At 39.9% G+C, this 26,008-nt stretch overlaps 3 protein-coding genes across 3 annotated transcripts in view; 1 reads left to right on the plus strand and 2 right to left on the minus strand.

Annotated features, from left to right (window-relative positions):
* negr1 (neuronal growth regulator 1) overlaps nt 1-26,008 on the minus strand; it is a 174,476-nt gene that overhangs the window by 89,966 nt on the left and 58,502 nt on the right. The window lies entirely within an intron of this gene.
* LOC146618001 (uncharacterized) lies at nt 5,921-9,931 on the plus strand. Its single transcript, XM_085371987.1, has 15 exons — nt 5,921-6,013; nt 6,180-6,319; nt 6,527-6,752; nt 6,865-6,940; nt 7,063-7,343; nt 7,423-7,461; nt 7,568-7,641; nt 7,745-7,822; nt 8,091-8,296; nt 8,378-8,477; nt 8,575-8,737; nt 8,840-8,946; nt 9,036-9,180; nt 9,318-9,444; nt 9,594-9,931. The coding sequence occupies exons 1-15, from the start codon at nt 5,966-5,968 to the stop codon at nt 9,929-9,931; spliced, it is 2,148 nt and encodes a 715-aa protein (XP_085228113.1). The 5' UTR covers nt 5,921-5,965.
* On the minus strand, nt 9,673-13,221 carry LOC146618002 (uncharacterized). The gene is made up of 7 exons (XM_085371988.1): nt 13,103-13,221; nt 12,244-12,920; nt 11,748-11,793; nt 11,299-11,390; nt 11,099-11,209; nt 10,708-10,981; nt 9,673-10,381 (listed from the first exon to the last, which is right to left on the minus strand). Exons 1-7 carry the CDS (start codon nt 13,115-13,117, stop codon nt 10,175-10,177), a joined length of 1,422 nt encoding a protein of 473 aa, XP_085228114.1. The 5' UTR covers nt 13,118-13,221; the 3' UTR covers nt 9,673-10,174.

Here is a 26,008-nt window from a genome sequence, read left to right on the forward strand (position 1 = left end):
GCCCCTCAGCGGCTTTTTAAAGAGGCAGATATGGGGGAAAGTTTGCATAACTGCAAATTTATTTTAGTTTAATAATGCAATGCTGCTATTAAGTATGAAGTGTTTATTGTGTAGGGAATAGGAAATGAGTGATAGCGTGACAAAATATGATTTTGCCATCTGTTGTTTCTCCTGTACAAAAAAAACTAAAAACTAAAATCCTAAATAATATCTTACATGTTTTTTATTAAGTGGGAGTCTTGTTGCTAGGTTACAGTGCAAAGACTTTGCAATTTGTGTTGCTGAGGGGTCCGTATGATGGACACAGGACTGAACGGGTTGTGTATTTGCCTGCGAGTACCTTTTCCTACAAATGTTTTAGTGACGAAGCTCGTATTAACAAGAGCACGAGTCTCATACTGACATGTGACTCGTGTTAATACAGAAAAACGTTTGTACGTGTCGGTGGTAACTTATATGACTATATAGCTAATGACTTTATTTTCTTATTGCTACAGTCAAAAGAAAGTTGTTATTTTCATTGATGCCATTTATATTTATTATCTCTGGACCATCCTGTCCTTCAGTGTGCATTAGAGCCCAATGACATACCAGCTGATATAAGGTATCTGCAATGGCTGATCAACCAACATTTAAAAAGTAAGGAGGATATGACAGAAACACCCTTCAAATGCTCCATCGACACACATAACATGCTGTAGTTATGAGTGATAGACAAGTAATTCGTTCACTCTGCATCTTACTTGTTGGAAACGCCTGCCACAGTTGTAACCCGAGTGTAAAATCCAAGACTTGGTGTGACAATAAAAGATTATCAAAGGTTTTAATTTTAAAGATTTAAAATGCATTTCATATTTTTTGCAAGGGTGCATAAATAGCTACACAACGTAAACATGAGGGAAGTTTATGTTTCATGTCTCTAATAGAAAAATATATTGAACGATATATTGGATTTTTTTAATATGAGTTTAGATATTGTTCTTCAAAGTCCTATATAGGTTCGACTGCACTGTGTATAGGGCGGCACGGTGGTTAGCACCGTTGCCGCACAGCAAGAAGGTCCTGAGTTCAATTCCACCATCAGGCCGGGGTCTTTCTGTGTGGAGTTTGCATGTTCTCCCCGTGTTTGTGTGGGTTCCCTCCGGGTACTCCGGCTTCCTCCCACCGTCCAAAGACATGCAGCTTGTGGGGATAGGTTAATTGGATAATCTAAATTGCCACTAGGTGTGAATGTGAGCGCGAATGGTTGTCTGTCCCTGTGTGTTGGCTCTGTGACAGATTGGTGACCTGTCCAGGGTGTACCCTGCCTCTCGCCCTATGACAGCTGGGATAGGCTCCAGTGCCCCCCGCGACCCTGAAAAGGATAAGCGGAAGCGAATGGATGGATGGATGCACTGTGTATATGTGGAAAGCATAAAAGGAGACGGGCAAAGTTCCATAACCTTCCATGTGCATGCATAAAAAGCTAAAGATCAGGACAGAGCCAGTCAGAGTAGCCTCCAATGGTAATAGATGAAAGTAGCTGACCTCCAAAGCAGCAGAAGCACAGCAAATATAGTCAAGCTAAAGCATTTTAAATAGAATGCCTGATGTGGGCTGGCACTGAGATCTTCTTATCTGGTGAGACTATAGCTCAACTTTCTTTGTGGCCCATCTGGACTCATGTGGGTGAATGCTGTAGTGGATATTTATGACATTTTTGCTTTTATTAGAAAAGTGAGAAAAACAAAATAATGGACATAGTGACCATGAGGACACCCACCAATAAGTGAAGTCCCTTTATGAAGCCTAAAGCTGAGAGTTTTTGAAACCTGGACCCGAAGAACAGGCTAACGAGGTGTAATTGACAAGTCATTAAATAATGTGCATATTCTTGAAAATCCTCCTCGCCGACTCTGAGAATGTCACAAAAGGGACAATTTCCCTGCTCAACTCAAGTGTTTGTGCAACCAAAAGAGTTGCTGGCCATTAAAAAGCAGCAAATGACATGTAGTAAAGCTCCAGTCTGCAGGAATTAAACTGGACATATATTATGGGTCCCAGTCCCACGACTACTTGGCTGCTCCAAATCAGCACAAACGTAACCATCCAGTGAGGTTAATGATTGGAATGTGTTATGGTCCACCATCATCTTATTTTACAGCACAATAGATGTCTCATAACATAGTAATGGAGAAACATGGTGCAAAAATGTGCATTCGGAAATACAGCATCCAACCACAGTGAGAATTTTCTACATTTCTATCTTTATTTTTTACACAAAAAGAACTAAAAGCCTCCTCCAACAGCAGTGATGACGATCTTCCTCTCTGAGGTAAAATGACACCACGGATTCTTCAGGCATTATATCCGAATGTAAGTGGCAGTATCAAGGTGCTCTTACAATGTTAGTCCAACACTTCAGAAGCCAGAATCGTCAATACCTTGACCCAATCAACACTTAGTAATGGCGGCCAGTGTGCTGGAGGTGATTAATTTCCTCTCGTTTTCACAACACTATAACGCAGTTACTCCAAGGTAACATGTGTACTGAGGCTCACTTTGTGTTTCTCAGTCAGTATATGCCAGAAGATTCTAGGATCTTTGTAATAAAGCAAACTGCTTGACCAGCCATACTACATCATGGTTTAAAAGACCGCTGATGAGTTTGAAGATTTTCTCAAAATCCCTTCCCTCTAATTCAGAATAACGCAGTAGCCGCTTCTAACTGTAGACAACTTAACTCAGTGACATGGAAGTAAAAATAAATCTTACTATACTGATCACAGTGTAAGTATATATGTACTGTAACTCGTCCTTAAAAGGTCGGGCCCGCTTAACAAAGCTTTGCAACAACGTCACAGCAATTACAAAAGCTATATATTTAAAAAATATATAATTATTATAAATCCAGTTGGGTTTTTTGTATATATAATGCACACGTCATCCTCCCCCTGTGAATGTAACACTAAGTTCTATGAATTTATTTGTTTCATGTGCTATGTTCAACATAAATAAAAAATACAACCACTTGCTCAAAGCTGCTTAGAGGAAAACTAGTCAAAACTAAAGTGGACATTCATATAAAAGTTCCTCCCTGCTGAGATAAGACGTCGCTGGAATTCTTAGTTGTTAAATTCTTGGTTAACACATTGAAAGCCTGTGAAGTTCGGTACCATTACTGTTCCCTGGGTGCCTCTCTCTGAGTGCTCCGTATCATCCCTTTTCCACCTCCTCCAACTCTAACATCAGAAACAGTCACGACTGTGCGACCCCTTCAACAGCAGAACAATATAACCCTTCCCTCGATACCAACATCACCAGCTTGTTGTTTTCTTTAGGCGCTAATTCATTAACGATGCTATGATTGTCATGTTTGCCCATTCCTCTCTAATTTCCCTTCTCTAGCCCTGCGGGAGGTGCTGAGCACAAGCTGCCACAGCTGATCTGGGTGGCATCATCTCCCTCCTAGCAGATGCCTCAGGTGAATAAATAAAACCGTAATGACGCCACCTTGAATTACGGAAATGCTTACAGCTGCACTATTATAACATGGGGGGTGCACGCTACTGGGCTCTTCCATGAATTCTGACAGGCCTTTCCACGATGACTTCTGCTACTAAATTGCAGGACCCAATTACTGGCTAAACCTACTGCCATCAAGCTTTCCAATTAGAGCACAGAGGGGAACCCTGGCCACTAGCTGTAATGGACGGCAGCACGGGTGATGAGTCACAGGAAGCTGTGAGAAAGAGAGGGAAGGACAGGCAAGAAGGAAAAGAGTGCCATCCTTTATTTTCCACTGCCAGTGTTGAAACAGATGAAGATGTTGTGACTGCTCAAGACAACGCAATGCAATAATCTTACTGAAACAGAGAGGCTCTTTCATTGGAGGACACCTTTTTTTAATCATTGGCCTGAAGAAATTTGGAAGTGAATTAGGGGAAGATTTACTTGATACAATGACAGGGAAATCTTAAAATATGCTTTTAAAACTCTAAAATTACCTGCTCCCAAATTTCCCCAAACTTAATAACGAAACATAAACCCCATAAAAGTATACTGAAGTTTCTTGGATGTAATATACACCTCTATAATGTGACAGCTATTCCTAAAGGTTTTCAATTACATTTCCCCAAAGCATGCAGCAAAAAAAAAAAACCTTCCACTCTGTTAATTAGGTGTCAGACACGGAGACTAAACATAAGCAGTGACAGATTATATTACGCAAAGGGATTACCTCCATTTGCAGTGTCATAAAGCATTCACAGATAATTTGTAGCACTTAACTTCGGGGAAAGTTCATCCAAACAGAAAGAGAAACATGTCACTATTTGATATGACATTTTTCTTTACTGCTTTTGAGAGAAGAAAAAATAACTTTAGTGTAAGGAAAAGGCTCGACCACACAACCTATCATGTTTGTTGTGCCTCATGTGTAACATCATCAGTTGAAGGCCCTCAGAATCAATTAGGTGATTTTTAATGTATTATACACAAATCTTAAAAAGCATGCCTAATAAATCAGAGTTGATAGATACTGAAGGTGCAGTATGCATAAAGAAAGGAAAATGGTATAATTTCAAAGTAAAGTTGTCCTCTTGACAGTCTCCCTTCTCTGTTCTACGTTCCTTCAGCCTAATGAGCAGCAGCATATACCGACCGACATATTTGCAACGCAAGCTTGATCAATAGGCTCGACCAGAGTCGTCTGCCAGCGAGGCAGCCCAGGAGTTTGTTGTATAATCCAGCTTTTTATGAAGCTAAATATTACCTAAGTCTGCCTTGGCTGAGGCCAAGTGTGACAACTACAGTGAGTGCCAGTGCAGGAATAAACACATTTTACTGCAGGATTTTTCATCATTAAATAAGGCTTTCCACCATCTAAAGGGTTGGTGCAAGCTTCAGTGCCAATGGGGATGCTCTACTCAGCTGTGATGAATTGTTTTCCTACACGTCTGTCATTGGTTCTTCAGCTGGCAGGTGAATGAGGACTTCTCAGATTGAAAGGGCAGCACGGGAAATGGGTCATCTGGGTCAGTTTTCTTTTTTAAGCTGTCACACATAGTTTGGAAAAGATTTTTAATTTTATGTCCCCAAATTAAGTATGAACAGTCTGAATGGGTCCTCACCATAAGACCATATAACCAAACCTATGAATTGTCTAAATCTATTCTGCACAAGAAGCTGTACTACTTTTCAGCACTACTTTAACATGAAATTTAACTGTGAAGAAGGTCATGCACAGTGCTGGTCGATAGAGGCACTGTCTCTTGTAGATTATTAAATAAATGTATGTATGGGATGTTTTTTATTTATTTATTCTACTGGATTTGTGTTTTTCAGCAGTGGCAGTGTTGGAGGCTCTTCACTTACTCTACTGCTGCTATTTCTTTTTTTAAAGAGTCTGGCCAGTGTTCAGTTAGCCTTCAATGCTGGAGAAGCCTCTCAGATGAGAGTTGAAATGTCTTCAAGAACCTAAAAAAGAAGTCCAGTTGCTTTCTATGGCGTTATTTTTGTGCCACTATTCTGAGCGCACGTAAAAAAAAATTGAGCGCACGTAAAAAAAAAATTGCAGGTGCAAGTGTTGCATTTTGAGGAGAAATTTATTTTGAGCTTACAAAAGCTGAATTTGAGTGAACAAAATTCATTGCTGCGTGCAAAAAACGTATTTCAGTGTTTGCGCTTATCCATATACACACACAATAGCACCCCCTCTCGCTCAGTTTTTTCATTTGCGCTTGCTCGCAATGTGTTGCTTGCGCTCACAACATTCTCTGCTTCGTACGCTCAACTCTCTGTACACCGTTATAAGTGTGCCACAAAACCAACCAATCACAGACTTGGTTTCAAAAATTCTGATTGGCTCTTACAGTCTCCAATCAGCTCGCTAGCTACTGCTTTCCGGACACCGGAAACACTGTCCACTCAGCCTCGCTTCTTGCAGATAGAGGGATTTTTGATTTACTCTGCAGCTAAAGAAGAGATGGCAGAATCAAACAATGGCTCCAATAATACTACACCACAGTATCAGGTGAGTTTAATTTTTTTTGTGTGAATTTAGTAATTTGCTGTCCTTTCTGTTTAATATGCTGTGAAATTGTAGTTACAGATGCAGCTGTAGAGTTTAAGCTAGCCTTATGGGTAATTACCAGCGTAGTTGTCTTACTGAGGCAGTGTATCCTAATCATGTTTTTTAGGGTAATGGTGCAGTTGAGTCAGCAGTAAGAAATCTGGTGTCTTTGCTGCTTAACAACATATCCACAAATCCTTCAGGGAGGCCAACAGAGAGTGGGCAGCCGGAGCCTAGAAATCTGACTATCCAGCAAGAGATGACAAGGTTTTTGCTTTTTTTGTGTGTTTTTTTTATTTTAACTTTTTGCAATCTTTTCTGTTAAAGTTATTTGGTTTGTGGATTTATCAACATTGATTTTTAAATTAAAATGTGCTATTAAGGACTGATGTCATATTTAATAACTTTATTAAACAATAACCCTTATGTTATGCAACACTGCATTTTTTAAACTCATGCATTTTCATCCCACAGATCATTTCCAGGATATTTCAAATCACACTTGAGCCGTGGTAAAAAGAGATGTTTAACATCTACTAAGCAGCTTGTTAAGGCAGGCAGTAAGACCACAGGCCTCAGTTTTTATTTGCTGTCAAAAAACACATCCTACACACCTTTGCCAGCTGAGGAGCTTGAACTCCTACAAGCTGGCATGGGGAGACAAACAGTGTCTCTTCCAGAAGATGGTGACCATGCAGAGGTAAGTTTGTGTAGTCAGTATTAAAATCAGTCATTGGCAGACGCATTTAGCCTGAATCATATGCCACAGTCCATTTAGTGTTCCATTCTGCTTAACAGTGTTTTTAACTAAGATTTCTAGACTTCTGGAAGAAACCTTTCCAAAAATGGAATATCTTTGTGGAGGATGGCTCTTACATAAGGCAACAGGTTTGTTGTTAATTCAGTTTTTATGTATTTTTTTGGCATTCTTGCGTGCTCATACTGCATTATGATTATGTAGTTGATACTTTTGCTGCTTGATTGTTTATGCTATTTTTCTGTCAATAAAGGTGGCAGTGGTCGACGAAAGCTCACTGTAATTCCACCTGAAACAGAAGGATATTCTGTCAAAACACTGAAAGCTGTGTCAGGAGGTGGCAAATCCACTTTTTACATAGTACCTCTTCAGGAAACATTAGACACATCTCCTCTACCTCCCGACTCACAGCACTTTTCAAAGATGCCAAAGAAGATATGTTACCAGTGTAATGAAGTTATGCCTCTGCAGATGCTTGCAGTACACATCAATACGTGCAAAGGAAAATTCTCTCCTGATGAGACTGATGATGAGGTGAGACAATTTTGATGAAATCAAAATGAGCAATTTTGATTAAATAATATAGTATCACAATTACTGTTTTTTGATTCAGCAGGAATCGGAGTTATGCATTGTGAAAAGCAAATGCAAGGTAAACCTAGCACATTACTAAAAACCATAGTAACTACAATGAATTTTGTATCGGTAATGATCTTTTTCCCACTATGCCTAACATGTACCCATTTTTGGAATTGTAGGTTATTTGTCCAATATGCACTAAGGATTTTCCTGAAGATGAGATCACAGTCCATGCGAGTCTGTGTGGGGATAGGTAATCTTTTTTCAGCCGTTTATGAAAAAATGTTAATCAGTAACAGTCCACGCAAACATATGTATTTTTATTTTATTTTTTTTAAACTTTGTTTTGTCATCAGCTTTCAATGCATGGTGCCTGAAGAAAATGACCAAACTACAGGGACACCAGCTCAAACTTCAGTATGCACAACAGACAGGTACTTTTTGCTCTATTATAATTCATATACACACTATTATGCAGAACCATTTGTTAAAATTATGTGTAAGATCTTTTACACAATACCTGGGGTTTAATTTCATATAAAACATTTTATGATCACACTACTTTAAATTATTGTTAAAGGTTGTTGCACAGAACATGCTGCAATAATTTCTAATCACGTTTAATGTGGTAGCCTCTTTTAATCTAAAGATGATTATTTTTCTTTGAGAGCTTAGGATGTTTTCTACCCTGTTTTTGTTAAGCGTGGAAGATGTATTGCGTTGCCTTGAACAACAAGTCGACACCACAACAGAATTTAAGTTGTGTGTGGACAGAGAAGACCTTCCAGACAGAGGCATTCTCCAGTGGCAGAGAAAAAAAGCTGCATCTCCCACCAGTGTTCTTAGGGTGGTTTTCATTGGAGAGGCAGGCGTGGATACAGGAGCACTTAGGAAAGAGTTTTTGAGTGGTGAGTTGCCTATTACCTGTTTTGTCCTAGTGTCAATAAATAATGGATAACTTAAAAATGCGGATATTTTTTGTATGAAAGACATGATTTCAGGTATTGAAAGCAGATTCTTTGAAGGACTTGAGAACAAGGGCAAAAACCCCAAGTATTCTCTGACCGATCTTGATAATGAAAACTTCAGGTTGGTTACATACGAGCTTTGTGTATTACATTTAATACGCATCCGATATTTTTGTAAATGTTACCTGAAAATGAATTATAATCATTTGTCTACACAGAACTGTTGGTGAAATAATTGCAGTCAGCCTCGCCCAAGGAGGCCCATCTCCTGCCTTTTTCAAAGAATGGTGCTACAATTTCCTCTGCTCAGGAGAGGTTGATTTCAGCTGTCTGTCTAAGGAGGATGTTGCAGATGTGGAATCTTCCCTGCTCATCCGCAAAGTGAGCACCTGGTTTAGCTCTGGCACATGATATATTATGAGTATGGTGTTTTTAAACACTTTTAACCTTCTGTATTTCCTCTTTCACATTATACATTTCCAGGTTGAAGATGCAGCAGACATACAGTCTCTGATGATGTGGGCTGATGAAATTGTCAGCTGTGGATACACAAACCAGATAAAGATGGATAGTAAGGAAAGCATGATCCGGTAAGGGAGAAAAAATCAGAGAGATCATTAACCCCCCCCCCCCCCAACTAGTTTTTCATTTTTTTTTTATTTATTTATTTTTTTTTAAGTGCTATTGTCTTACACTCTACAACAAGACTGATTCCAATGCTACAGCAGCTCCGAAAGGGCATGGAACTGTATGGTCTTGTGAACCTGATGGCTGTAAATCCTGAAGCTTGCCACAGTTTGTTTGTTCCTGGGAAAATCCTCAAAGTAAGTATTAACATAGCAGCTTCAGTCTGATCCAAAGACAGTCCACTTATCTGTACTGTAGTTATCCTGTATTTATTTATTAGTTTTGAATGAACAATATATCTATAATATAATCTACTTTATTTCCTTATTTACAGCCAGACGCTGATTTCATTATGATGAGCTGCCAACCACATTTCAGTGAAAAAGGGACATCTAGGGAGAGAACTGAGAGGAAGATCATAAATTTTTTGCAAGATTTCTTGCAGGAGATTGAAGTATCAGGTACTATATAGTATTAGCTGTATATACCTATAGTATTGTATATATACCGTATGCATCTGTTAAATATTTTTGCTTTAACATGCAGGGCACTAGAAAGTATTCTTAGTTGTTAATTTAAAACATTGTAATCCAGATTGCTTTTTATTTAGAAAAGACTTCAGAAACATTTTCAAACATCACAGATGGAAACACAGGCGGTGCAGGTGGTGAAAAATCAGAGTCTCTTGCTGTCCACCATGTGCTCCAGTGGATGACCGGCCAGTCCCATGTTCCCATCCTTCCTGATGAAAAGAGACATTTCAAAATAACATGCAAGTTTGACCATGAATGTAAGGAGCGGCTGGGAGATCACTCCATTTGTTACCCAGTTGTGAGTGCATGCACTTGTACTGTGACTTTTCCAGTGCAGCATCTGGACACTTACACAGTGTTTAAAACCATAATGAGTGCAGCAGTTAAATATGGTGGTGGATTCCACAGAGTTTAACACATTGTTGTCTTGTAATTTGGAAACTAAATGAGTAAAAATGTTTGTAAACATTAGCTGTTAAGATGTTCGTAGCCGTTTCATGAAAATGACAAGACTTCAAAACTTTGTGTAGGGTCCTACGTTGATAGATAATAAGCAAGTGCTTTGTTTGCTTGTCTACTTGTAATCTGAATGTTTTAGCAAAGAAATCCAGTATTTGAGAACTTAAAAGAACGTTGACTTTCACGTCCATGTTAAGTGTCACTGTTGGTTTGACACCTGTAGCAAGAATTGTATGTACAGGTCACGACCGTGTGACTCAGAATGTTCCAAGGGATTAATAGTTCTCTGAAGCCCCTCCAGGGTTTCCTCATCCAGTGGGCATTCAACTTCAGGAACCACAACTGTGCTGTTAGATTCTTCTTGCAGTACAGCACTCTCCCAGTCAATGCCTGGATCCCGAAGCTCCTTCAAATCCACAAACATATATAATGGTCATTATTCCAGAATAGGTACTTTTGGGAGGAATGTTATTTTGTGTAAGCGTTTTTTCCATTAAAATACAACAATTTAAAAAGAATGCCTTTGTTTTCATGTTCTTCTTACTGTAATTTAGATTAGTGGTAATTGATAAGCAAGAATGTATAAAATCACCAGAAGCATCTCCCAGATGTGCTGCAAGTGTTTTAATTTGTTAATTTCAGAAGAGCAGAGTTAACTGCTAACTAAAATTTTGAAATTCAACATTTAAATTAAAAAAAAAAAAAAAAAAAAATCAGATTATGAGCTGGTACCTCAAGTCTCTCGCCCTCGTCCAGCTCTTGTAGATGTCCCATACACCAGAGCTGTTCAGGAGTGAGACCACCTTCTGTCCTGAGGGGATGATTATTCCATCCTCCAACAAAGGTGACAAGATCTGCTCGGAGTCGAGGGACAAAGATGTAGTGGACACCAAAAAGATGAATGACATCTGAAATGTCAAGCAGGCCATCCTCCTCGAGTGAGTGAAGAATATCATGGTACTTGCTAGTGACTGCAATCCAGACATCACGCCAAAGTCGTTCTACTCTGTAAATACATTTGAATTTGGATTTCAGGTATTTCATGCTTCAAATCAATATCAGAACTGCTACAACAATCTACCCATGCAGTCAATAATAATATAAAAAACATCAAAAGACTAACCTCTGATTGTGGACACTCTTTCCAGATATGAAACTCGCTCTCCCTGTTCCTCTTGTGGCAAACATGAAATGTGCAATGTCCAGGTTTTCTACTCCTTGATCTGCCCTAACCCTATGATAAAAATACATTTTTAAGGAATTTTTAAAGTTTTCTTTAATGATACTTGTTGCTAGCATATAAATTAAATCAGGGCATAAAACCTTGATGGCAAGCCGTGAAGCTGGGCTGATCTCAGGAAAAATGAGAATGCAGTTTTTGCCCTGTTGTTAGTTGCTGCATCCAAGTACAGGACCTGCAGTAAAAACAAATGGAAAATTAAAGATCTGGTTTCAGATCATGTATAGTTTTTCAGTTAATAATGCAGTTTCATAATAAGTGTTCAAGGAATATTGTACGGTTCTATGTTCATAACCATAATTCAAAGCTTGAGTAGTCTATACATCAATATTGGTAGTACTTATCAAAAAATGAAAATGGCCTTTTAGTTTAACCTTTTTTGGTAAAGAACTGATTAGAAATTTAAAAAAATAATAATTGCAAATCGTCCACTATGTTGGCTTGCTGAATAATTGATGTTCATAAAAAAACAACCTAATAAAGCTCTCATTTCAAAACTACCAAATATTCTACATAACAGTTACACTTTTACCTTCCTTGAGTAGCCATCCACTCCACCAAAGATCACAACATTGTACCTGTTTCAGAGGGAAAACAATCTCACTAAGGCTTGATTTGCAGAACATGTAAGACATTGAAAATAAATTTTTCAGTATGCACACTTGCCACTGACTTAAACTGGACACTTGTCAGGTGTGCTGAAAATAATACCAACATTTTTATATGTTTATAAGTTCAATGAGACTAAATAGCACTTAACATATTATGTGTTGATAGGCTTGTTATCATGGAAAATATCGATATACAAAGTGTAAATAATTGCTCAAGAAAATTTACAATTAACAATATTGCTGGTTTTGTTACACATCCTGTATTCCTTTTACTTAATATTACTCTATCAAGTGCTTTTTAAAATATTATAAATACACTGAAAGACCTATCAGATAAGGTTGATTAAAGCAGATTTAAAGTATAACGTGCATCTTTCTGCCCAACTTGTGTTAGAGCTATATAAGTGGGTATTTTACCTTATTAGCTTGTGATTTGTGTCTATGTGGACCAGGGAGAGAGGGCCTCGCACCGAGTAGCTTCTTCGCACAACACAGCCTAGTTCTGTGATCCGTTTGAAGATCCCTACAGCATCAACTCGATGCATGGAGGCCATCATTCTCCACCACTGAACACGGAGACCCATAGAAACCAAATGTCCTTGAACCATTCGATAGCCAGCATTTGGCATCTGATTTTTGATAGCCGATATGATGTTGTCCAGCTCTTGGTCATTCATTGTGCTGTATGTTCCTCTCACAGACAAGTCAAATTCTTGCATCCTCCTGTAGATTGTTCTTCTTGAAACACCAAGACATTTAGCAATGCAGCTGACTGGCAGCTGAATGTCCAACAAATTCTTGAGTCTTTCTCTCTCTAGTACGATTTTGGGGTGGCCAGGTCCCAGACCAACTTCTGTTTCCAGTTCAATAATGGCCACAGAGCTGATGTTAATTTCACACTGAACCAGATGATGAACGTTTTGTAGAGCCTCTGTAATCTCTGACAGACCGCCTATTTGCTGAGAGAAAGATTCAAACAGAACAAGCTCATGACGAGTCAAGAACTCCAAATAATCCAGATTTAGTGGTTGTTGGTTTAAAGCAGCTTTCAGTTTAGAGAGGAGTCTATGCATCATTTGCTGTCTCAGTATGTCCTGTTAAAAGCAGCAAGGAACATGGACAAGTACAATGAAATGATGTATCTCAGACAAAAATAAACAACCCATAAAACAAACTACATGAGGTACATCATTTTTCAAGTTTGCATAGTTTGCAAATTAGCTAACGTCAGTTATCAAGCGAATAATAATTAACAAAATGATTTTATATTACTTACATGTGGCCGGGACATGCTCTTTTCGTGCTGCTATTCAGTATTCGACGACATAAAAGAGAGCTACTCAAGTATAATTTGGAAAAATTAGTCAGTTGGCATGGTTGTATGATGCAACTACATTCTACTACACCAACAATAGTCTTAAAAAATAATATATTTTAAAATAAAATGATTAAAGATATTATCCGCAAATTGGGGTTTAAGAGATTTTAGCTGGATTTAGCTACATTTCGGACAGTGTTTCCGGAAAGCAGTAGCTAGCCAGCTGATTGGAGACCGTAAGAGCCAATCAGAATTTTTGAAACCAAGTCTGTGATTGGTTGGTTTTGTGGCACACTTATAACGGTGTACAGAGAGTTGAGCGTACGAAGCAGAGAATGTTGTGAGTGCAAGCAACACATTGCGAGCAAGCGCAAATGAAAAAACTGAGCGAGAGGGGGTGCTATTGTGTGTGTATATGGATAAGCGCAAACACTGAAATACGTTTTTTGCACGCAGCAATGAATTTTGTTCACTCAAATTCAGCTTTTGTAAGCTCAAAATAAATTTCTCCTCAAAATGCAACACTTGCACCTGCAATTTTTTTTTTACGTGCGCTCAATTTTTTTTTACGTCCGCTCAGAATAGTGGCACAAAAATAACGCCATAGCTTTCAACTCAAGCTCTTCAGACTACCATGACACGAAAGCCCGAGAACCTACACGGACACTCTGGCTAATGAAATGCAGCAGCATCTCATCTGAAGGGAATGCACTTGCAGATCAGCCAACAAGAACTAGCAATGATTATCGAATATCGAGAAGTCGTCATTAAGTTTAATACAGGACTATAACTACGAGCCGTACAATAAAATGTGTCCGACTCAGCAAGATTAGATACGCAGGACAAATATGTAGAGTCAAAGACAACTACTGCTGTTAAAAAAAGTCGTCAAATAATACATGAACAGAAGGTCAGGCATAAACGACAGCCCTCAAAGCTAGCATGTCAGAAGTCTGCAAGAACTTGAGCAGTTTGGGGTCAAAGGTAATCAAATAGTTCCCTGTGAACTTGAAACAGTTCCCTGTGTTTTGCACATCCCTCACAGGACCAGACACCCTTGTCCCATCTACCCCATGATGCAATGGGGTAGATGGATTTTATAAAGTCTGTAAAAACAGCCAAGTGAAAATGCAGACCACTTGAATTACAACAACGACACAAAAACCTGCCTCAGTCTGTTTTCAATGGATTCCTCAGATAATGACAGTTTAATGCCATTCTTTTTTAGTGTGTTTGTACCTTTGTGTGTGCCACAGGCTTGCACTGTGTGCTTTTAAACAAATGTTATACCATACGTGACTCCAATCCTATAAACTTTGAAAGTAGCTTTAGTTTTAGCTTCAACATCAACTGCTGAACTCCCATAGTGTCACGGACCCGGCTCTGGAGGACTCGGGGGTCCGTGACCAGTTTTGACTGTTGTTATTGTTGTTAGTATTATTATTATTTGGTGATGTGTGTTTTCTCCACAATGCTGTGTTAGTCTGTGTCCCACTCGTATGTATAGGCAGGGTGTGGGTGTATACGTGTGTATGTCTGCGGGTGTGGCTGGAGGATGGAGCACAGCCACCTGCAGGCCTGATAGGTGTGGCCCTGCGAAGGACTGGCCACACCTGAAGTTCCTGCCACACCTGTTGGTGATCAGGGCTCGTCGGGGGAGCTACTTAGGAGAGTGTTGGAGCTCCCACCGGCGCGGGATCATTGAGTTATCGTACCAAGTTAGTGTGTCAGCATATGTCTGTGTTGTTCGTATATGCCCGCCGAGGGTTAGTGTTGACGGCTGCCTCTATGGTTTCCCTGCAGGAGGAAGAGTGGTCCAGAAAGGCAGCACGCACGGGGTGTGCGGAAACACAACAGCGGGGAGCACGAGCACAGACGTCGGAGGGAAGCACGCACACGGGGTTCAAGGGAGCAACGGGGAGTTATTGTGTTTACAGTTTTTCACTGTGAATAAAGAGCACTGTTTGCATCGCAGAGTCTGCGTTTTGGGTCCTCCTTTCCCCACATCCCCACGGTCTGCCAGCCAGACCGTGACACATAGTGTTATTAAACATATCAATCTCAATAATTTTCAACAGAAAAAAATAAAGCAAAAACACACGCTCAGCCATACGGCAATAATAAAAAGCAATAAAAACGTCCCGAAAAAGAGATGTTTTCTTTTTCTTTCCATTTATTTGAGCCCAGCAGCAATTGAGGAGGTGGACTAACTGGTGGAATGGCAGTACCAAGACATAAAACCTCATCATCCCTTATTGCTTGTCTGTTTTTGGCATCTCTTCATATTCTAAGATCTCCTCGTGGCTACGATGTTGGGCAGGTTAATAAAGGATTAGGACGTTAGGAGCTGCAGCACACAGCAAATAGCTGAAGACACAAATAGATTCCTGGCAAGTGCACATTAGATGATGAACATTATTCCATAATGGTATCATTAAGTATGATGAATCCAGTGATTTACCCGATTAATGTACTGCACGAATTCGCTTGAGGGCCTGGTGACAGTGTATAATGGCGGTACAGTATGATGACTTACTGTATGTCAGTAGCGACACTATACAGATAGAAGCTGGCATGTGTGAAACAAACACAAGTCGAGTATTTTGTAACATAGGTGCACTCTCTACTACATCTGCAGCAGATAGTGTCTTTCCCGTCGATGTGACCTGGTTGTGTTTTGTTGCTGACTCTCAGTAAGCACCTACACATAACTGGATCACTGTTAATGCACCTGGCATACATTCTCACAGTGAAATCTATGCCAATTACTTTAGTTGCAAGCCTGAAGTTATTATTTTTTTCCTCTCAGTTTATGTCAGTGGCCCACTTTTTCGCTTCGAGGCATCATTCGTGTGTGACTGAAACAGAAATGACCCCAATACCGTGGTAACAATAACACACTGGTGAGGCGATGATAGCCTTGGAGAAAAAGAAAGAATCGGACAAACATTGGACAATTCTACCTCAAGCCTCCAAAATGCACTTGCAATGTATGGACGTCGCCGGAGTCATAGAGCGAAACAATTTTCACCACGTCGAAGGTGTGTTATTAGACAGAACGACTTCTGTTATCAGGAGGTTGAAGTTGAGACTTTATCAGTATTTCATGCAAACTGTGTGTATTTATTCTAATAACACACGAGTCATTAATTTGGGAGCTGGTGAGATGATCAAGGCGATAAAAGACAAAAAGAATTGTGAAAGTAAAATCAAACATGCTGAGAACACGCTTTGCCCTGTGCAGCAATGTGAGGAAACTATAGACACCGTTTCTATTCAACTTGTAATTAACCATAACTTTATGATAATAATCCTGTCATGACCTAATGGTGCAAAAATAACATGCTTCCGCAAATGTCACAACCAATACATATGATGAGTAATTGCCAGTGAGGTTAACGATGCACAAAGCGTGATTATGGAGAGCTTGTTACCAATTTCATGCACTTCTGGGGATTTCGTGAATTAAGGGAAATCAATTGATGAAAATGAACTTTTCGAAATACCTTGTGAGAGGCAATTAATCTTCAATGGGAGAGCTGCACTGGCCATGTAATTCAAAGATAAGCTATCTAATTTATTCATGCTAATCAGCGTCTTTAAAGCCACAGCATCTTGCTTATAAACAAAATTCCTCTACGTGTGGGACACTTAAATCTCAAGGATGATTGCTGGTTTTTCAATTAGCTGCATGGCAGCAAAGTGTCTCTGATTGGTGTGGCTACTCACAGGCCCCTTAAATAGTTTACTGTCACAAATAAACAGAGAGACTGTGAGAGGGCATGCAGCTTTCAGGCTGCAAAATGTGAGCCAGGGATTAAATGACCACTGCTATGGGTGCATCTCAGCTCTTAGCTTGTGTGTATGAACTAATAATGTGATGGGACACAATCTTGGCCTCCATCTGTCACTGATCCTAAAGGTCAAAGTTCAACCTTTAGAGCCTGGGTCTTGATTAATGGGGAGAAAGCAGTTTGCAGCTAGCACACACACACAGTCATAACAAAAGAGCTGAGCTCAGTGGGTGTTTGGATCTGCTCTTTATTGGCCTGTTGCTCATCAGTAGGTCTTTGTGTTTCATTATTTAGGGAAAAAAAAGTGGATTATTAGTTAAAAGTAGTTATTTAATAGAAAACAAAAATGCTGTACTCATAAAAGTGATTGTGTAATTACGTTTTCTATTAAATTGATGCATTCCCATAAACTTCATTCACAAGAAGCCACCACCTTGAGTACAGTGTCAGAGATGGCCATTCTTCACAATCGCCTTGTATGTATCTGGCTAGAGACAGGCTACAAACATATAGGCCAAGTGAGTTACTTACAGATCACAAACAGCTCTTTCAGTTGTATATGACCATTTAACGTTTAATCATCTAGCTCATTATGACTTTCTACTCCTCCTTCCTCTTTTCCACCTCATCCGCTTCCTCCTCACCTCAAGCCTTATCACCTGAACTGAATTCAGGGCTCTAACACACAAAAACATTCATAAACATGCTTATTTGTTCCTGACATTGTTACACTTAGTTACTGTCAGCAGATCAGACGTGAGACCCTCCTGTCCCAGTGCAGCTGACAGCGAGCTAGCTAAAAAAACAACAACAGCTGGTTATAAACTAACATTATGCCAGCTAACGTTAGGCTGAGTGTCCTGAAAGTCCTAATGTGTCCTAATTGCTTTTGAAAAACAGTTTTATTAAATTTCACATTGCAAAAATGACAGAATGACATTGCAAGAACAGCAGGTCCTAATGTCGGCTAACGGGGGTAAAAACATCGGCTCACCTCCGTTTCTCTGTCATCAGACAGAAGTGAGCTTTGCTGACTCGTATCAAGACTCCTTTTACAAACTTTCACGGCCTCCTCTATAGTGAACACATGGGCGCCAGGTGAGATAAAATGCTGACTGATAGTTTAAACTCACTAAAGATGAATGGTGGCCAGAACTGCTTGTCCTACAACATCCACCGTAGCTAGGGTTGTGAAGAAAACGGAATTCAGTTGACTGCAATCTGCAATATACTGACATCTAGTGGTGAGATTGTACACACTGTAGCTTTAAGATGCAAAATACCAACCCTGTTGAAATAGCGCCAAGCAGCTGTAGTTTTCGTCTATAGCGCGTACATCTCAGGGAGTAGATACATAAAATGATCGCTGATACCGAACACTGTCTTGTGTGTGCGATTTTAGAGATGCTGTTTTTCAACTACCCAGTTTCTCAGTGAATCTAAATTTAAGATGCCTTTCTGTGCTTTTCATCATACTTGTCAGAGTGCCCTTGAGAGTTCTGATGAGCGTCTTTGAGCACATTAACATAATCTCCACTGGGCTTCTGGAAGACCCTTAACCATCAAAGCAATGCGCACTGCCCTGCCTTTGTTTGTCCATTTGTAGTGCAATTACTGTGAAATATTGCTACGTATCCCTGTGACTGGGCCATGTGGAGCAAAAGAAATCTACATTTTCATGAAGTGCGACGAACTGTCCGGGAAAGTTGGAATCGCGTCGAAACGCACTCGTGGATTGTTTGTCAAACTCACTTCCTCTCCTTCTGTCTCCCTCAGTCATGATTTATTCCTCTCATTGGTGAGTCATATAAGTCCGTGATAAATAGCATCGGCTGCCAAAACAATTCAAGGTTCAAGTGCATAAGAGGATTAGTGATTACTCTCAGAGTTTGTGTGTGTGTGGGGGGGTGCATCTATGTAGTATGCACATCTGTGCACAACCACAAACACTGAAAGTGTCTGCATACAGCACGTGTATTATCTGTGTGTGCTCCATTCATTCTGATGGTGCTCCTGTATCAACTGCTTTTCTTCACAGTCGTCCCCATGGGTTGGTAAAGGGAGATTTGGATTAAAAAACACGTAGGTAATACAGGGCAATTCCTGTCCAGTGAGAGCTTTGGAAAGGCCAAAGTCATGAATATTCAATAAGTTGCTCATTATTAAAAACTATCAGCTACTTTGCCGAATACAGATGTCAGTTCCTGCTATTTGTTTACGCTGTTAGTCTCGAAAGATAAAGATGTTAATACAGAACACCAGGACTCTGATCATTTTAAATAAGCATCCCACCTCTGATTTGCCTGTTTTTGTGTCTATGATAATACATCATGTGTCAGGTCACTACAGATGAATGCTGCAGTATCCAGAACATGTAGGTTGAATGTCATGGTTAGACTACTAGTACATAGCTACTGTAATTCAAGCATGTATAAATCTAGTGCGTAGATTTTCATTGCACTACAGTAGTGAACTGATGATTATTTTTATCATCTAAAGATTATTTTAAGTTTAATATTTAAATGGTAAATGGCCTGTATTTATATAGCGCTTTACTAGTCCCTAAGGACCCCAAAGCGCTTTACACATCCAGTCATTCACACACATTTATTTTGTTGATAAACTACCAAAAGTCCACGGCTATTTATTGTATGGTAGTGAGGAGGCTACATTACAATACACAGCTCTTTTAACATCTGTTTCTATTTTTTTCTGTACATTGGTGTAGCAAATTTGTTCTGTATATGTGTTTATGTGAGCTGCTGAGGAATTTTCTATCTATCTGTCTGTCTATCTGTCCATCTGTCTAAAATGTGTGCATAGACTTTCTAAAACAGTCTTATCCTTGAGTGGATTTTGACCTAAACCACTTTTGACCTAAAAGTGGAACAATCCTGCATGTCAAAAATGTGATTCTTTGAGACGGTAAGGAAAAAAAGGTCTGATGCAGTCGCTTAGTTGGAGGGCTCGTTGAATCTAACAAAGACGGAGGGTCTCTGTGACCAGACTTCTACGACAGCTAGTAGTCAAGGAAGCCAACAAAGAGGAAATCTCTCCCTGCTCTTTAATTGCACTTTGGGCAGAAGATAAATCTCGCGGACGAGACAGGCGGGCGGCACCCCACTGCTGGTGGTCAGTTTACATTCAGGGTGATGTATGCAACAGTGCTGTAAGGCCAGAGAGCGCAGCCTGTGATATTTATCTGCCCAATTAGGGCCAGTATATCTCTGAGATGTCTGCCAGTGTTTCCCCCCCAGCAAATCAGTTTCACAGCCATCCCACCATTGATGAAGGTTATGCTGTATGATAAACACAGCCTAGAGGACAAGCACGCTTGTATCCACACACAAGTGAGAGAATTCTTATTTCTGTTGTGATTTACACCTCTGAGAACCAAATGTTTAACACCACAAAAGCCATGGGCTGACACGTCTAAGCCTGACTGACTGTGTGAACAGTCAGTCAGGCTTAGGGGGAGAACGATGCCAGAGTAGCACGCATGTTCACAATTCAAAAGTTCAAATCGGACGGCATGTGGCAGGAAAAACTGGGCAAGGACTGGGTAATGTATGCTCATGAAAATGAAATAGACATTTTCATTTGAAAAGCAATCAGGGTTTATATACGACTACGTATGACTTTTAAACAAACCAAAAGAAAAACAGTCAAAATCCCTCTGTTCTACCGAAGATCAGTCAGGTAGAAAAAACCAACAAAAGTCATAGTTGGAGCCACGTTAAAATCGTTTCTGGTAAGTTTTATTGATTACTCTTTGTTTCCCTGATCGTGTTTTAGTCGAACAGGACCAGGACTCGACTGCTCAACTCCCTGCTCGACTTCCTGCAGGTATCTCTGTTTCTGCTCTGCAGTTACTGGTTCTACTGTGTCGATTGTCATCTCGCCGTGCCTCCCCGTCATCACCACAGTTGGTCACAGCAGTAAAATGTGTCCCTGATTTATCGTTATTTGGTTTGTCTGTTTTCTAAACTACTGACAGAGTAAACACTGATCAGCACTTAATACGAACTACTTGCAGGTGGGGTCAAGTTTAATTATTTAGGACATCACAACAGTAAATGGATTACTCTACATGTCTCATTCTCACATTCATACAAGACCTTTTTCCTACATCTAACTGCTTTTTATTTGATCATTAATCCCTCCTTCCTGCACTGAAAAAAACAACCAGACTAATCTGAGGTGTGTAAGCGGGAATAAGAATGTGTCACAGACAAAATTAAAAAAAGAAAAAGAAAAACAGCACGAGACGACAACAACAAGTGACTAATTTTGACAACTCAACAAACTCAAAGGTTCTCAGAAGTCTTAAATCATGATTTTATTGCACCTAATGAGACAAGATGAACAACATCACCCGCATCAAACGAGATGACGATGTGGAAACATAATGGGGAATTCAGTCTGCTAATTCTTCTAGCGTGGTATGCCCATATTGTTCCAGCACAAATGCTGTGACAATGTAAAACATGTCGAACTCACCATGACAACAGCCAGACATGAAGTTTAAGAAAAGGCTAATTAAAGAAAAAAGGCACTGAGAGTTAACAGCGAGGCTTTTTACTTGAATAAGACTAACAGTTAAAAGAGAGGAAACTGGAATTAAAGCCTAATTAGGTCTTGGTTCAAATAAAGGCCAAGTTCCCGCTTTACCTGAAGTAAATAAAGCTTTGATTTAAGCAGCTACAGCTACCCATGATTCATTAAATCACTTTTCAAGTTTATTTCTATTATATTTTAATTAAATTATACATCTTATGCATGTTGACTCGTGTAATGTTTTCTCACATGCTCGACTCTTTTTAAAACAATTTTGGCCTTCCCGGCATTAAAGGTGTTATCTAAGCTGGAGTGTCTGTGCACTTTCACGACTCGAGGTAATTTATTGAATATTTATGGCTATCGGCAACAATGAGTGACAGCAGAGATTTATTTTTCCTGCCCATTAATCTAATGTTATCCACGAGTACAGGCATGCAGAGAACACATGAAAAAAACCAGAGGATAATTGAAGTGGGACACCATCCAAGAAAATTCACGGGGAGTAACTCTACATTCTGTGGTTTTCGGTGGAAACAAACCCATTACTATAATCTGGAGAATAAAGCTATACAGCGCATACATTTCAAAGTACAAAAAGTATAAAAATAAACATCACTCCATATTTTATTGTTAATAAAATAAAACCAGCATGCACAAGGCAATTACATTTTTACATAATAGATCACGTGGAATGTAATTTTGAGGAATTTACAGACGTAAAAAGTGACAACGTGGAGGTAAATTTCATGTTAAGCTCTTTTACCTGTGAATACCGTTCAAGGCTCCAAATGAAAGTTTTCTCCACTCAAGCTGCCTCTATTCTCTATTCTCTAGAGAAGACAGACGTGAGAGCTGAGCGGCTGACCTTTAACCTCACTCATTTTAATTAACAATGCCTAATATCAGCCATTTTCATAATGAGGATTCACTTTAGGCTCACGCAGATGCTCAACCAACTGCACACACGCGCACATGTGCATGCAGTTGTACAAATATATATTGCTGCATGCACGATGAGAGAAATTTACAAGAGCTTAGATAAAAATTCACAAACACAGACACCCACACAGAGACACACACACACACACACACACACACACAAACGTGCAATGATTGGTGGCTAACTAAATGTCAGGGGCCATAATGGCAAATCTGTTCCTTTAGACGCACTCATATTCTCTCCACACTTTCCCCTGCAATATAAATGGCAGCCACATTGTTTCAGTGCATTATTATTCCACTGAGGCCTTGATACTCAGTTATTCCAGCTGATGCTGATTCACTATTCCCTGTTCATAGAACATCTTTTCACAGGCATTAGAAGCTATTGCAGTAATGTTGTCAAAGTGTCTGTTTTCCACTTTGATAGCAATCATCATGCAACAAGTCTTTCATCTAAAACTAGATAAAACTAGATAAGTCAATAATCTCAGTGTAATTCATCTTTTTTTAATTAAAATCAAATTTTATCTTAATAAAATTTCTAGTTGTAACAGTAATTCTAGCTCAGCTAAAATGTAACTTTGGTTAATGTGACTAAAAACATCAAGTGTAACACACTACAGCTATAAAATGCTCGGCATTGGTCTCCACATTGCTTTATATACATTGTTATACCTTAGTAGTGAAGAGTGTGTCGTTCCCACAACACTGCTTTCCTCCCGAGGTCCCCGCAGCTGTTGAAAGCAATGACTTACGCAAAGACTGGAAGTCCCTCTATATGCACGTAAACCAGTTCACAGAACTCCGATAATCACAGAATGTTTTCCTTCATCGTGTGCTTGAGCTTAGCGCAGCTGTACAGTAGGCGACAGTAGGCCTTCGTGCGAAGGCGTGTCACAGAGCGCAGTCGTCAAAGTTCAATCAGTTGAGTTGCAGGTTGAGTCCAACGCACACAGAGATAAAGATCATGTTTATTACTCATTTAAAAATAAAAAAGCTGCATTTCTGTCCTTATCGGCTGAAATGACTGCTTATACAGGAAAATTACTCCTCTGATTGTTCATTCCTTGTAACGCTTGTAGACTATTAGAGTAAATGTCTAATCTAATAGCAGCATTCAGTTTAATCTTCAGGTAAGCTGCATCGACTGTTGACAAAATGTCCCGCCGTGTTTCAGTTTCACTGAAATATGCAGAAGTTAACTTTAAACTTTTTAAGCTACTTGACATCGAGTTTAAAAGGAAAATTGTTTAACCAATATGTGCAGTGGGAGCAATCTGTTTGAAATTGAATCAAGAGCAAAGCAGAGCTAGGTTGCAATTACGTGTAAATTTTATAACATCGATGTCACTAATACTCAAGTGGAGTTTGTGACAGTCAGTGAAGGAGAAATGGCAACGCAAAGGCATTCGCTGTGTGGATTTTGTCACAGAGGTGCTTTAGCGATGCTTGACAGGACTGTATTTTCGGGCTCAGGTCACGAGAAAATGAAATCTTTTTTTTAAAAGCACCCAACAATTAATGAGACTGACAGAATCATAGCACATTACGAATAAACTGCGATTTGCTTGGTCTTTTTATGCCATGTAATTACACACTGCTTCTGCGCTGACATTAAAGAGAGGAGCTGCAACCGGAGGTTTAACCCTCCATTTCTCTTCTCGCTGTGAAACACTCTTTCCAGGCTGACTCACTCCATGGGCGTGGGCGACTTTTCACTGTGGATCCGCTTTGATCCATATTAATGTCCAAAGCATTTTCATCACATACAGGATTACTGCTCACATTTTTGAAAAACGTTAACCCCTACGAAGCAATACACCACGCCAGGGCAACATGTAAAATCCCACATGAAATCCTATATCTTTAGACATACTGCATTATGTGAACAAGATTTCTCTTAACAAATTCATGGTGATGAAACCTTGAAATGCATTTCCAATGCCTGTGTGAGCAGCTACTGATGGTGAAAGGAAGTATGCTTCTTTCCCCTTCCTCGCTGTGACAAGATATTCTTAGATGAGAGGTGCTGTGCATATTTAATGCATTATCACATCTACAATCTTAATTAACCGAGAGCGAGGAATAGAATGGCGGCTGAGGAGGAGGCCGCTTATGTGATGTACAGAAGGGGCGGGCTGGGCCTGATGCCAATCTTTCAGTATCCTGCATCAGATGCTGTTCGGGGGGGGGGGGGGGGGGATTGCTGCTAAGTTAGTGTAAGCGGGATGGAGAGAGGAGAATATGCAGACGAGGAAGAACAGCAGGGTTCACATGAACTAGTTACTTCATGGTCAGAGCATTTCGCATTCACTCAATAATCAGTGCACAGCCACAAGGCAGAGCCCATTTGGTTTAATCTTGTTAAGTCGAGTATTTGAAGAATGGTCTAACTGCTCGGCACCTGTGCCAAAAGTACCTGGAGGAAAACAGGGACCCTTTAGTAATTTAGCAGACCCCCTGTGGCCTTATGATCACTGCTTTTGGCTGAGATTACGTGAGAGAGAGAGGGCGAGCGGGCACTGGCACCTTCAGAGGACTGTTGTTGTGATTTCAATTTAAAAAAAAAAAAAAGTAGATCTGGAGTTGAGCTGAGTTTAATCTTTGCATCACTCTGTGGAATATGAATATGCTTCTCTGCATCCGACAGACCCGCAGTCCTCTCATCTTCCTATTTTTGTTTTGGCGCACTGAGCTTACTCCATGTGCAATGACAACAAAGAGAAAATGTGGTGCCGAGACAGTGCCCTCGGCGTTGTGTGTCTCTGAGCTGTAATGCCAGTGCAATTCTGAACAATTTTTCCACCCACCTATCAGGGGCGCCGTTTGCAAAAAAGCTATGGGGGGTGGGAGGGGCACAGATGCAAATGTCTAATTTGCTGAGGTGACATAAGGTCTCTGAGGGGGATAAATGTCACACTGAGATTAAATGATTCTTAGAGAAGACAGCAAAGTCATATCCCACCTCTAGCCTCTAATAGAGCAGCATGTGATTCATGCATTAAGAAGCGTGACGATAACTAGAGATTCCTGGTGCCGTAGGTTCGGGTAAGGAGAAATCCCGAGGGATGCGACTCCAGAGAAGGAGGGAAAAAAATTCTCGTCTTTACCTCCGTCTTCATCCGCTCGTATAAAACTGACGTTATTTCTCATTGCCATAAATAATGTAAAGGTTTCTGCTGAGCGAGAGACGACTAAAAAGGAAACACATGGAGATTCAGTTTTTTTAAAAAAGAAGAAAAAAAGTAGAACAATTCCAAAAACAGCTTTACATATTTATCAAAGTTACAAACTTTCAGTGGGTTCTCAATTTGCCAAGTCATCATTGTTAAGGGACTGGTGAATTTTAAGGATTTATGAAGCGAAGCGTTGAACATTACTTCCATCTCCATCACAAGCTGTCCCTTAAAAATGTCCAACTTTTGGCAAATGTTCCTCGCTTGTATTTTAGCATTCGTCTTTTCTGCCCCACAGCTTGGTGAAATATTCAAATATCTCCATTTTCAAATCTGTAAATGACCGGATGCAAGAAAGCCACTCCCTGCACTGCAGACAAAGATATTCATTT

This window comes from Diplotaxodon limnothrissa, linkage group LG15, assembly GCF_057381915.1.
Source record: "Diplotaxodon limnothrissa isolate DT_005_m linkage group LG15, D_limnothrissa_male_GT1.1, whole genome shotgun sequence".
In the NCBI taxonomy this organism is placed as follows: domain Eukaryota; kingdom Metazoa; phylum Chordata; class Actinopteri; order Cichliformes; family Cichlidae; genus Diplotaxodon; species Diplotaxodon limnothrissa.

Bases quoted from the DNA above. Each gene is read 5' to 3' on its own strand.
- LOC146618001 (XM_085371987.1), top strand. From the start codon at position 5,966: ATGGCAGAATCAAACAATGGCTCCAATAATACTACACCACAGTATCAG. The intron at 6,941-7,062 runs GTTTGTTGTTAA...CTGTCAATAAAG, and splicing joins GCTCTTACATAAGGCAACAG to GTGGCAGTGGTCGACGAAAG. The intron at 8,297-8,377 runs GTGAGTTGCCTA...TTTGTATGAAAG, and splicing joins TAGGAAAGAGTTTTTGAGTG to ACATGATTTCAGGTATTGAA.
- LOC146618002 (XM_085371988.1), bottom strand. The intron at 10,982-11,098 runs GTTAGTCTTTTG...ATGTATTTACAG, and splicing joins AAGAGTGTCCACAATCAGAG to AGTAGAACGACTTTGGCGTG. The intron at 10,382-10,707 runs GTACCAGCTCAT...GTGGATTTGAAG, and splicing joins ACGAGGGCGAGAGACTTGAG to GAGCTTCGGGATCCAGGCAT.